General features: G+C 34.2%; 1 protein-coding gene and 1 pseudogene across 1 annotated transcript; one reads left to right on the top strand and one right to left on the bottom strand.

The window, feature by feature from the left end:
• Positions 1-600: 600 nt before the first annotated feature.
• On the top strand, positions 601-3,798 carry LOC149544412 (uncharacterized). Its single transcript, XM_089795968.1, has 7 exons — positions 601-823; positions 1,199-1,830; positions 1,944-2,023; positions 2,139-2,545; positions 2,634-2,740; positions 3,025-3,273; positions 3,415-3,798. The coding sequence occupies exons 1-7, from the start codon at positions 601-603 to the stop codon at positions 3,796-3,798; spliced, it is 2,082 nt and encodes a 693-aa protein (XP_089652094.1).
• A 2,740-nt stretch (positions 3,799-6,538) lies between these two features.
• On the bottom strand, positions 6,539-7,635 carry LOC149544411 (arogenate dehydrogenase 2, chloroplastic pseudogene; annotated as a pseudogene).
• Between the last annotated feature and the right edge of the window lie 6,679 nt (positions 7,636-14,314).

Below are 14,314 nucleotides of genomic sequence, written 5' to 3'. Positions count from 1 at the left end.
ACTTCTACACATCTACAGAAGAAGTTATTGATTCACCCCTAGCTCAGTTGGCTAGGATGCCTCTTTTCCCAAATGCTGATACATCTATATTGGAAACAATTATGTTGTTGTTGAACTTGAAGGTTACACATGGATTGACAAACACATGCTTTACAAATATATTAAGGTTTGACTTAATATTCCCACAATCTAATTTTCTCCAGATGTTTTTAAGTTTTTGAATATCTTGTATACTCATAAGAATCATTTGATGCATCATGTAGGCTTTTGTCAAACAAAATACTTCCAAAGGATAATCAGTTACCTCGTTCTCATAGAGAACTATCTTCAATAATGAAAGATATTGGAATGGAGTACAAAACATATGATGCATGCCCCAATGACCATATACTATACTATGGAAAGAATGCAAATTTGCAATAGTGCCCAGTATGTCATACAAGGAGGTACCGTCAAGATCAAGTATTGAAGAAGGTTCCTTATAAGGTACTACGACACATTCCACTAAAGCCAAGGTTTGAGAGGATGTTCAAATGTAAGGAGTTGGCAAAATATATGGATTATCATGAACAAGGGAGGAGCCATGATGGTGTCATGCATATGGCTGCAGATAGCAAATATTTGAAAGATATTGATGAAAGATGGCCACATTTTAATAGTGAGCCAAGGAATGCAAGAATTTCTCTAGCAATGGATGGTGTCAATCCTTTTGGAGATCTCAGAACAACATATTCTGTTTGGCTGGTTTTAATTATTAACAACAATCTACCCCCTTGGATGGCAACGAAGAAGGAGCATGCAATGCTAACTCTTATCATACCAGGTACTATAAAACATGAATACAATAATTTTTTGAAGATTACATATATATTTATATATTTTATTATAGATAAAACCATAATTAACTTTTTTTCTACTTAGGGAAATATAAAGTAAAGGATATGGATGTCTACATGGAGCCCCTCATTGATGAGCTTTGAGAGTTATGGGATGGTGTAAATATGTATGATGTATCAAGACCCATCAATGATAGAAACATTGTATTTCATGCAATTCTTATCTGGACAATTCATGATGCCCCAGGGCTCTCTATTTGTTGTGGTAATATATATAAAGTACATTTGTAATTATTGTTTGAATTTTATATTATCGTGTTCATTGTACCATTTTCTAAATATGGCATCCATTCTTATTTCAGGGATGCAAACAAATGGAAAACATGGTTGTCCGTCATGTGGGCCAAAAATGTTGTATAGACACTCAAAAGATCTTAATAAAATTGTATATGATGAGTATAGACAATTCTTACCACAAAATCATCGCTATCGTGTGCGTGAGAAAAATGATTTTAATGGAAAGGAATTGGAAGTGAGGAAGCCAAGAAGGATGAACCCTGCTAGGTGGAAGTCCTCGTATGACAAAAGAAATGGCATGGGATTTCCACTAGGAATGAAAAGACTGTCTATTTTTTACAAATTAGAATATTATGAGAACTTACCAATAGTGCACTTATTTGATAGTATGCATATTGGAAAAAATGTGGCTGAGTGTTTGTGGAAACATCTTACTGGAACAAACCTTGAAGCACAAATAAAGTTGCGTAAGGATTTGCAAATTGCCAATATCATGCCGAACATGTGGTTGCATGGAGACAACTCATTTGTTCATGCTCCATGGAATTTTACATCAAAGGATAAGCTTAACATCATTAATACAATGAAAATCATAAGATTTCCTTCTGGCTTTGGTGCTACATTAAAAAATTTATTCACGAGAGATGGATCAGACTTCTCAGGCCTAAAAACACATGATTGGCACAATTGGATTAAGGTAAGTTTGGGGAACATTGCATTTATTTGGAGGTATATTTATGAAATTGTATATCTTAGAGATAATATATGTTAATACATATTTAATGTGGTTATTTGTAAATGGTTGTGCAGTATGTATTGCCTAGAGCAATACCAAGTAGTTTTGACCATGATGTGACATTAGCTATTTACAAACTATCCAAATATTTGAGGTATTTTGGTGACTCTTATCACTTCAAATGCACCATCTCTTATGGCTTCATATGATTTTATACTTTTAGATTGTAATGTATAATTAATTTTTTGTAATACCTTGAATACGTGTAGGTGGGTCTCATCTAAAGAGATTCATCAAGATGACCTCAAGTATTGGAAGAGGAATATTCCACTTTTGATGTGTGATATTCAAAGATGCTTCCCTCCAAGTTTTTTTAATTCTCAAGAGCACTACCATGTACACCTAGTAGAAGAGATTGAGTTGTGTGGGCCTATTCATATTCGAACAATGTGGCTTGTGGAGAGATACATGAAAGTTTTAAAACAATTTGTGAGGCAAAAGGCTCACCCAGAAGGGTCCATGGTTGAGGGTTACATGGTATTCCAATCAATGGTTCATTTGAGTGAGTACTTACCTCAATTGCACCTTGAAGCACCACTATTATGGAATTATAACCAACCTCCATCATTTGAAGGTGAAAAATTAGAGGGTCAGGGGACTTCAAAGAGGATAAAAGGTATGCAAAAATGAAAGTAGTTTTTATCTTAATTGTATAATAGATGAATTTTGTTTTAAATAATTATGAATTCTATTTTTAATTATAGATGCTAAGGAGTGGGAGGCATTACATTTGTATATTGCATACAATTCTGAGTTTATGTCAGAATGGATGGAGAAGTATGCTAAACAAAAGAAATTGGAGGATGAAATGGTTTTGGCCAACATATATAATAAATATGATCAAAACTATGCTTGAGGACTTCCTGTAAGCCATAAAAGAAAATGGCCAGATAGATGCACATGGAATTGGCTAAAGAGAAATATTGAACACGATGCATCAAAAGGGAGGAATAAAGTCACACCGCAACAACTGAATTTCATTAAAGGATCGAACAACGGGGAGGTGATGCATATTTATTAACATGTTCGAAATGTTTAATAGTATTTCTATTTGGTAGCATTGAATCTAATTAGTTATTTTTAATCTGAATTTAGGTAACATATTACAAAGGAATGTGGAATTTTGGGCATCATTTCCGCATCAAAAAAGTTGATGAAAAGAGACAAACTTATGATTGTGGAGTTTCAGCATCTTTTGAGGTAGAATGTCATTCACATGCAAATGATAGACAACTAGTCACCAGCACACTACAATATTATGGAGAAGTGGAGGATATTATAGAGCTTGATTTTGTCTCTTTTAAGAAAGTTATTTTTCGTGTTGAATGGTACAAGCTTATTAAAGTGGGTGAAGAAAAAACTATATTTCAGCACAATAATGGATTCTATATGATTAATACATCTAGGTTTGAAGCCACTTCTAAACCTTATGTGTTTCCAAATCAATGTGAACAAATATTCCTCATTCCTAATTTAGAATAGCAGGGATGGTCATTTGTGATTGATTATGATCCAAAAGGACGAAGAGTAACATTTGTTGAAGACATAGAGGGCCACGATTTAGTTGAAGATGAAGAAGTTCCCCTTGAAGAAATAGATGATGAATATGGAGATGATGAAACTTTTATTGCCAATGACGCAAATGACCAAGATGAATATCATGATGAGTTTACTGAAGATTCACAAGGACATGAGCAAGAACATGGGCTTGAAGTCCATGAAGATGATGAATTTATTGATTTGAATTTACCTATATTTGAAGAGCAGGAAAATGATAATATCAATGTATTTGTAGATTTAGGTCCTGTTAATGATGGGATATATATTCCATCAGATAAGGAAATTTCTTGTGAAGATGACATTATTTGATCACAATGTTCACTTAATGATTGTTGTGAGGATTCATAAAATATAATTATATATTTTCATTTTTCAATTAAATGTACAAGCAACCAAATTGTTTCCTTTTGTTGTGTATCCTATAGACACCAGAAAAATAAATAAGGGGTGATTAAGCGCCACTATTTGGGGACATGTGCTATTCACACAGCTATATAGAGACAATAACCAAGTTATCAGTAGAAATAAATATTCATGTCTACCATAATAGATAGGCCAATTAATATTATATGCTTTTCTCTATTGTTATATCTGACTCAATTTAGCTCTTTATTTTCTGGACTGGGCAAAGATTAGTCTTAATAACTATATTTGGTGTATTGGATGTGTCTGCATATGCTTGTGTCTTTATCATTTGCAATATCAGTGCCATTTCTATTATGAAGCAATCTTAATCAATGAATAATATTGCTAGAAATTAACCTATGGTTTGAGTTCCATAAATATGGTCCTATATTGTATTATTTCTAATTAATTTATAAACAAACATTGAGAAAGGCCCCTTCACAATTTACAGAAATGTTAAGTAGCCAAAATAATTTGATTTGGGAGTATGTGATTGAGGATGCATGCAAGGATTGCGTATTGTAACCAGCCTTTTTCTTATTCATCCAAAAACATTTTTGGTTTAATAATGTGTTCTCATGGCTTGTAGTGGTCACACTATATGCATAAATGAGGTTTTTTGGTCATGGTGGATACAATGGAGATTGACAAGCAGCAGGGAAAAATGATGAATTGGGCAAGAAATAATAGATTATTATGTTGAGGAGATAAGAGGCTGGTTTCAAAGGTTGCACACAGGAGGGATGGACTTTTTGCATTACAATTAGAACCTTTTGTAGCCCTATGTGTTTGGCCTGTGGTGATTAAAATTAATACAAATACCAATTTTTTTATTACAATTATTTGTACCCAAATTCAAATAGATGAGCTTGTTCAGATTTCCTACCTCCTCTGGAATGACTCCACTGAACTCATTTGGACCCAAACTCAAATGGACGAGCTTGTTCAGAATTCCTATCTCCTCTGGAATGGCTCCATTGAACTCATTCAAACCAAGTTCTAAAGAAGTTAATTGAGTCTAATTCATGACAGCCTCTGGAAATCGGCCCTCAAAAAGATTTTAAGTTATATCAAGGGTTGTTAGGGGAAGCTTGGAGAAACTCACGGGCAGTGGTCCCTTGATCCGGTTTCCTGAAATGCCAATCCATTGAAGATTACTACATTTTACTAATTATTGTGGAATATGGCCACTGATTTTTATGGTGATATATAATGATATTTGGTTAAGCTATTTCAACTTGCCTAATTCAGGTGGTATGGGGCCGGATAACACATTATTGGATAGTAACAATACTTCAAGGGAACAAAAACAGCTAGGGATGCTAGGATCCGTTACCTTAACTTGTTAAAATGTAAGTAAACACTCTGTAACTTGTCCAGCCTACCCAACTCAGAGAGAATGTCTCTGGTCAAGCCATTGTAAGAAAATGCAATATAGTACAACTCAGAACAATTATTGAAAGAAGAAGGGATATTACCACTGACTGAATTGCCTTCAAAGTAGAGATATGCCAGATTTTTTATTGAACCCAAATCAAGGGGAATTGAACCTGTGAGATTGTTGTAGCCAATGCTCAATTGAAGGAAAGAGGTGCAATTGCTCAGAGAAATTGGATGCTTTCACTTAGACAATTGTTCTCCAAGAAGAGACTGTCCAACATATCTAGGTGGCCAAATCCTGCTGGTATTGTACCCTTCTAATTGTTTTCCCCAAATGAAATCACTTGAAGATGTGACCAATTGGTCAGAGACATTGGAATGCTTCCAGTCAGATGGTTAAAGGACAAAATCAGACGATCTAACTTGCTCAAACTGCCATATTCTGCAGGTATGCTCCCAGTCAAGTTGTTCATAGAAAGTCTGATCCCTCGAACATGCGAGCAATTGGAGAGAGATATAGGGATGAACCCTTCCAGTCCATTATGAATAAGGTTTACAATGCTTAAGGCTTTCAATTGGCCAAGCTCAATTGGAATATTTTTGGTGAAAAATTTATTGGTGAGATTCAAAATCTTCAGTGACGAGATGGCTGCTATGGCGAGAAAAATAGTACCTTCCAATTTCATGTGAGGAAGAATTATGCCCACAACTTTTATGCAACCCTTTCTACACAGAAGACCATTCCAGGAGCATATGTTTGCTACATTAGAAGAAACCCAACTGGAGAGTGATTTCATGGGGTCAGCCGTAATGCCCTTTTTGAAAGCAAGTAGATTCTCCAGATCTCTCTTATCGAAACCATCATCTCTCTTATCCAAACCATCATTCTTTGGTAGGATGTGGCCTTTCACTACTAAAAATGTTCCATCCACTCTATGGAAGACATGAGAAAAGAAAAGGAGATGTTTTCATTTTGTCTTGCATTGATAGGGGTCATAGTGAATATCATGGCTGACTTCTAAGTCAGCTAATTCTGATGACAAAACAATCCAAAAATTACATAGAGAAGATGTTATTCCTAATCTTCTACTTCAAAGGACATTCAATGACAAGCAAACAGAAAAAAGGAAATTTTACAAGAGAAGTCTGCTAATAAAAAGGGAGAAAGTTTTAACAACTATGTTAAACAAACACACTCTGCTAGGCTACAGATAAGAAGGAAATTGCATGGCTCTACTGGGTTTCTAGAGAATAGATAATTCATTTATTTTGTTTGTAATGGAACTGTAGCATCCGAAGGACTCGTGTTTTTTGGATCTGCAAGAGTTGAATTTTGCTCAGGCACTCCTCCTCTGGCAATCCCATCAAATAGCTCTGTTCTTAAAATCTTGTGCAACTGGCCAACAAGTTGTTTCTTTAGAGCATCAAAAGCCATTTCTAGCCTCTCCAATTGCTCTATTGAATTAATATTGTACATAAACAAACCATAATAAAGATCAAAGCTATCTCCACAAGTGTTCTCAACCATTCGAAGTAATGACTCATATACTTTAGTATTTATTGGGGTGGATTTTAAATTCAATTTCCCTAACATCTTCCCAACAGTGTGTGTAATAAATTATGTTTCAGCTGCATGGCGATCATGTTCCACATAGGACATCCCAACCATCCTACAACCTTCTTTTGCAAATATTTAAAAAAACCGTTCACAGCGCTCAGCTCTTAACCCTTCTCCAATCTTAAGCTTATCATAGACCAAGGGAAGACCTCTCCACCCAGCTTTTCCATTCTTAGGCCCAAACATAGGATGGGTGCACAATGTATCAAATTCTGGGGGAAGCACCTGTAAAAAGAGATTGCATGGAAACTCTTTGACTCAAAGGACATCTGCAAATAATGTATTTCTTTTCAATCTTTGACTTGGAAATGATTTCAACACAGACTCTGTTGATATGATAGATATGCATGGCAATATCACCTCTGGATGGTCTTCACAAAAATCATCTTGATATGTGTAAAATGAAACTCCCATCTTACGTGCAACCTCACTATGATCTGTTCCAAAATAAGCCAATACTGTGTGACCTTGGCGGACAATGGTCTTAGCAAGAAACTGACCAAAACTGCCAAAGCCCACTATGCCAATCTTTAACTTACTACTCTTCTTGATTTTATTACTTATCTTCGATTCATAATCAAATGGTTGTGCAGCATCAAAAGCTATAACTTTCAAATTCCTTGGGTAGTGACTTTGCTTTCCATTTTGTTTCTTCTTCTGCAAAACTGAAACTGCTGTCTGAAACCAGAACAAGGCTGTGAGGAATGAAATGAAACAATGGAAATTTTGATTGAAGCAACCATGTCCACACTTGCTCTCTACTTTACACTGTACCTTCAAATGAACAAATGAGGATGTCAGACAACTCAAAAAATGAAGTAGCAATAAAAATACAAATGTAATATAGCCCTTTGTGGTTATAACTTGATAGTAATTGCTGGGCATTCACATTGCAAAAGCAACAGTCTACAATTTGAAGCTACATAGGGTAAAATCTAATGTTGTGATATTTCTATCAAGATTCAACTATGTAGTTTTTTGAGACAAATAAATTGTGCCCATGTTTAATGAGCAATGGTTCAAATAAGCCTTTCTCTTGTGAGAACCAATGGTAGTATTCATTTCATCTAGGTGATGCTCACATAGGTGAAGCTACAAGACTTCCCAGGAGGATGCTACAGTTAAGAAAAAGTTTAGAAAAATGTTATGGAAGAGATCCTGACCACACTATAATAATGGCAAGATTTTTTTATAAACCAGTTAGTCAAGGATTGGGCACTAGTATCTTAGGAATTGGTTAAGAAACCTCTATCATTTTGAAATGAAATGCTAAGAACCTTATCTATACCACAAAAAATGGACGCTGTTGCATAAGGTAGACTGTGATGTTCCAGACTAACAGGTATGTGGGGGTTGGAATGCAAATAACTGAAATGAAGAATATGTAAATATTGTTTAAAGTAGAACTTTTGAATTTGACAAGTAATAAAGAAATAAATGTATTGGACATAACCTATGGGCTATTTAGCTTACAATGTTCATTGCCACTTCCAATGCCAATATTTAAAATATTCAAAAGAAAATCTAATCTGATAGAAAAGCAGGGAAGTTACACTAAGTTTTGATTCAGATTTAACTAGATATACTATAGGTTCGGCTGATTGATTTTAAGAAGCAAAATTAGACATTAATCCACAAGTGGCGAAAAATAGTCAATGAAACTAAGAAAAAGTATATGGATGAAAAATTAGACAACGGAGCACCCATAACAAGACTTTTCTCCAACCTTATCCCACACCATGTTAAATATAGTTAGTAATATCACCAAAGATTTACCAAGAAGAAATAGGCCAAATCTTCATTCCATAAAATGAATGATCAAAATAAAGCCAGAGTAGACATGTTAAATATAGTTAGTAATATCACCAAAGATTTACCAAGAAGAAATAGGCCAAATCTTCATTCTATAAAATGAATGATCAAAATAAAGCCAGAGTAGACTCATTGCCACTATTGAGATGAGGGGGGGTACAAAAATGACAAACATAAACCTAGCCAAATAACATATTCCAAATTACACATTGGGTACTACCAACCTTCTAGGTTTTTTAAGTTTAAGAAATGGATGCTATAGTTATGTATCATGGACAACATATAGATTATTATATATTAGAAAAAATGTATATTGTTTATAAGAAATAAAAGATTGTTCCGTTTCTAATCAATATTTTGTAATTTTATGTCATTATGTGTTTCTTAAAGGATGTGCCTATCAGTGCTCCGGACTCTACTATGGGAGATCCATTGATCTTAAATGGTCTTATTAAGATGCTAAGAAATGGTTAAGGGGAAAACATTACTAGGATGGTGCAGGGGGTAAGTTTGAAAGTTTTCTTTTATAAGTCCAATTATCTTAATTTTTGTGACCTGTTGAGCTAATTTATGTTTATGGAATGTAGGCCATCTCCAAAGTTGTTCCAACCCCTAGTAAGCCCTTGAGTACCTCTCACACTATGGCGATGGTAAGATCTAATATATGTTATTGTGCATTTAATTATCTTATTTCACCTTTTTAAAAGTGATTTTTTCTTTTGTCATAGGGCATTTCTATAGTAGCTCCCCCAAGCTTGCATGATCCAATTATGCCGTCTGGTACACCTAATATAATGCAAATGGTAAGACTCAGTCATATGTTTGTTTGGGTTTGATTATGTTTTTTACCATATTATACCACTTAAATATTTATTTTTGACATTTGCAGAATATGTCAAGTAGATGTGTCATGCCCTCAACATCTCAATTGGATACACCTACCTCAAGAGTGATATCAAGCACAATGCCTCATAACATGCCTTTGAGATCAAGCATGGGTTCTCCTACTATCCCTGTTGTAATTAACATGCAAACTCATGCTAGGAGTATACCAAAATCATTAAATAATCCATCAAGTGTGGATTCAATCAAAATTCTCCCACAAACACCTGAACAAGCTTCGTTGAGGAATCTTATAGAATCACAATAAAAAACATTAAGGCTCCTACCAGACTCTCCTGAAAATGCTGAATATAGGAAGAAAATACATAAGAAAATCAAGTTGTGGGAGAGGACATTGTTGGGGACTACAGGGACTGCTTTAGATGAATAGGTACAATTATTTATAAGTATTATTGTGATACTGTATTCCTATCAACTGATTTCATTTCAAGTTGTGTTTCACTTTGTGACTGATTTCAAGTGTCACTTTTCTTTTTATTCTTGCTAGTAGTAAGGAATAGTAGTACCAAAATTATTGGATAAAGTGTTTAGACTCTGATCATTGCAACAAGCAAGCTTGTTTAGTGTTGTGTGCTTGCAAACTGTGCTTCTACATGTTGTTTATCTTCTATGAGATGCTCTTCATGTTGTTTAACATATAAGTATTTTCTACAGCCACTATGACAACCATAGCCTTACCATTGCAACTATAGCTTGATCACAACTATTTTTATAGCCACGAAGAGAACCATAGGCCTAACTGGTAACATTCTAGCTCATGTTATTATGTATTCAAGGCTCATTTATAGAGAACCCTCACTCAGACATCATGTACTTCATGCTTATTTTTTGTGACATTATAGCAAATAATTGGAGTGCATTGTCCCCACCTTCATCTCTTTTGGCATTGTGCTAAACAACTAATCCCTGTTTTGGGATTCTACAACTTGTTGCTGTAATCAAACTTCTTATAGTCAAACCCATTGAAAATCAATGTTGTATTTGTAAAATTTATGCGGATCCTCCTCAAATCTACTAGATTTTTTTTTTCATAGCCTATTCTTGGAGCAAATCACAACTAAAAGAACATAAAAAATTGAGGTTATAGACACCCTCTTATTCCCTCTCTTTGACGACAACCTACTAGTCTGTCACTCTTTTTTGAGAGACCTATTTCGAAACTGTTATTGCTGCCACCTTCAATATTATATCTCCTTATAAATGACTGGTTACACAACCATGATTTGGTACTCTGCAAACTCACTCATATAGTAAAAAGGAAAGGGAGTCATTTTGTCTACTCTTCCTTCAAAAATATCTCAAACTATCCACCGTAATGTCCGGAATGTCTTGTGTTAATGAATAGCAAGGGTAACTAATTTAGTTATCTGGTTCCATATTTGATGTTCAAAATAATTAGTTTTAAATTGGAAATAGTTTTATATTTTGGCTGGGTTTCTAATGATTTGAAATTCTCTTTTTACATATAGCAAACAAATGAAAATGAAACTCATGTACCTATTGTGGCATCAACATCAACTCCTCGGACTTCAAATGTTTCCTTAGTCACTACAAAAGGGGCATAGGAAGTTACACTCTTGCTATCCTCAAAAGGTGAAGTCTTAAAGGATGAAATTGGTATGACATTCTTTCATTTTATATATCATCATTCAGAGCAACTGTTTGGTAATACAGTTCAACGAGATTGGAGGAATCAATGCAAACTTAAGAAAGCTAAACTTTGTAATGATGTGATAATGACATTTGGTGACCCTGGCTTTGATGAGGAATACATTTTTGAAATTGCTTGAAAATATATACATTCTAAAAGAGATAATTTAAGGTGCAAGTTGAAAAATGACCTCAGTTATCCACGTCCATCTTGGATTACAGATCCAACAATGTGGGATGAGCTCATTAAAGATGGAAAATTTCAGAGGAAGCACCATGATAATCATAGTGATATACCAGTTTCAGTACGAGGCTCTAAAAGACGTCTCCGAGATACAACAAAAGCAACCCAAGCCAGGGTGTCAAGTATTGGATCTCATAAATTAGGATCTGGCAGGTACAATAGCATTCGTGGTGCCTTGGTAAGTGAAGATTTTCATGTTTATTATTTTGTATTCCATAGAAAAGTCATGTCAAAGTTTTGATTTTATTATATCTAATAAGTTATTAAAAAATTGGTTATATTTGTTAATGCAGGTTCACCAATTTCAAAAGGAAGCATCATGAGAGGACTTAAAATTTGCTTTTCTTAATGGTTCCCAATGCCTAAGGAAACACATGCTAGACCGAGGGGATATATTAGCCAGTGGTCATGAAAATAAGGTAAGTTTATTATAATATTTTAAAACTTATGTAATAGTTCAATCAAAGGTATTATGTCAAATCAATCTCTTAAATTGTGTTGTGTGTAGGGAACCCAACAATCTAACTCACCACGGAGTGAGAATGGAGATGAGGTAGGGGAACATGATGAAATATTTGTTGCACAGAAAAATTCAAATATCATTCCACCATCTCAGCAAGAAACTATGTATAAATCTCAGCATGTTGCAAACAATAATTATCAAGAGGGTTCTCAATGTCATGAAGAGATTGCACCCACAATTAGAATGGTGCCTCACAAAAAGAGAACACAAAGAAAGAAGATGGATGTGATATAACCTGGATTTAAAAGCCAGGTATGTAGTACAAACATTCTTTTGTCATTGTTACTGATCTATTTACTAGTCTATTTAAGTACGCCGTCATTATTTATTATGTTCATTGTACTAAAAACATTATAATTGTGTATAGTGTTGTGATCACCATAAAGGCCCTTTGTTTCTTTGTTTCTCCTTTCAAAATTGACACTGTAGCATTCATCTGCTTTCTAGTTATTTGTTCTACTGCTATTTATAATTTGTGCATTATATTTATGGACTTCTCCATTTATGAGAAACTTTAATTGATTAGTTATATTATATTCTTAGACATCTTATTTTATATTTTTTTTCAGGCATTCAGAGGAAAATGAAGAACATGATCTACTTATTGTTCGGTTAAGATGCATCTGCATATGGTCTTAAATTGGATATGGCATGAAAAGAATAGTACAACTTAAACACATTGAAAATGAAGCATTTCGGATTTTACCTTTAATTTCAATTGATTTTCTTTATCATCTTTTTTAGAATGTATCGTTATGGCCTCTTAAGTGCTTACATACATATTTCCACCACTTACAGTAAAAATGATTATATTTTTGGAAAGTATCTGATGTTAAATATAAATGATTAGTTCTCAATGGTTTCTTATTTCATTTACAGCTACTGATGTTTCTCTGAAAATTCTATTCTTTGTCTACATAACTTTGGGTCCACCACACTTTTTGAGAATTTTTCTTCGGATGGAACATGACAATTTAGGTGTTCTGTTTTATTTTGCTCAAGCAATACTACCTCACTTTGCACTTGGAATAGAGGGTAAACTATCTTATTCTAATTTGTCATTCTCTTATATAATTTTGAGAGACTTGTGGGTGAATTGGGTAAGATAATCTACTCTATTGAACTCATGAATTCAACAATTGGGTATATTTAGTACAATGTTCTATTGATGTAATTGTGCACAATTACATTATTAGCAAAGTGGCCTTAATGAGAAATCATTTCAACTTGCTGCTACCACTAACTAGAGTTCAGGTACATCGTATCAATTTTCCTATTACATTATTATTCAGACTGCTATATCTAAAATGCAAATATTGGTGTTATGTAGGTCTCAAGCATTTTTTGAAGATATTGCAAATAGTACTATTTAATATATACAAGCGGGATTACTTGATGAAAGAGCAACATCCAAAGCTGAAAACGAAGGTAGTGAGAAAAATGCTAAGAGTGTTAGGAAATTTCATTTTTCTAAGTTACTGTCAAACTCTTTTTCAGATTTCATGCTTGTAGACACCCTGGTTTCATCACGGCCACAATATTGGATGAAGATTCAAGGAGGCTTCCAAGGGATCAGAATTTCAGTAATAATTTCATCTTTAATCAAATACAAATATGTAGACTGTCTTGAAACTATAAGTAGAAAAATTTAGGATGCCTTTCTTCAATTTCTTTCATATTCAGAGACTTTAATCAAATACAGCACAGGCAACATCAACAAATTAAAAGAAAAAGAAAATATGTGGTAGGTTTCTTTATTCGCTTTCATACTCATTAATGTTTTCTTTCTTACTAGATCTGTGATGTGGTAGCTATAGCCAGGCTTCTGAATGCCACCTTAGTCAACTGTCATTGCCCTATTTTATTCCTACTATGAATCCCTTTCTTAGCTAACATTACTGTTAAACCAAATTTAAACAAGCTTTTCAGCCTAATGTTTAGTTTCTGAATTCTAGTGTGTATGATGATGGCAATTTTCTGTTAGCTAAACTAAAGAGCTCGCAAATTTCAATGCAAGAGAATGCACATATATTGAGGGAGGGCTCGAGTATAAATTTCTCGGGGTCACCATTTTGGCAAAAAAAAGTAATAGTTCTCTTACATTTTTGATGAAGGGTTCAACAGGTGGCATTTTTAGATAACATATGTTGGATGGAGCATAAAAACAATTTGTCTTAATTCAAGTTTTCCTAATGTTCTTAATGCACAGGTTGCTGATTGTCTACGGACATTTGAGCAGACATGATTTTGGCTGATTCTCATTAGCATTTCAAACAGTGGCAGAGCCCTC

Source organism: Cupressus sempervirens, chromosome 8 (assembly GCF_028749045.1).
Source record: "Cupressus sempervirens isolate cs-2001-9-10 chromosome 8, ASM2874904v1, whole genome shotgun sequence".
Classification (NCBI taxonomy): domain Eukaryota; kingdom Viridiplantae; phylum Streptophyta; class Pinopsida; order Cupressales; family Cupressaceae; genus Cupressus; species Cupressus sempervirens.
The sequence above is the reverse complement of the archived record's forward strand: the minus strand, read 5'-3'. Positions and strand labels throughout refer to the sequence as shown.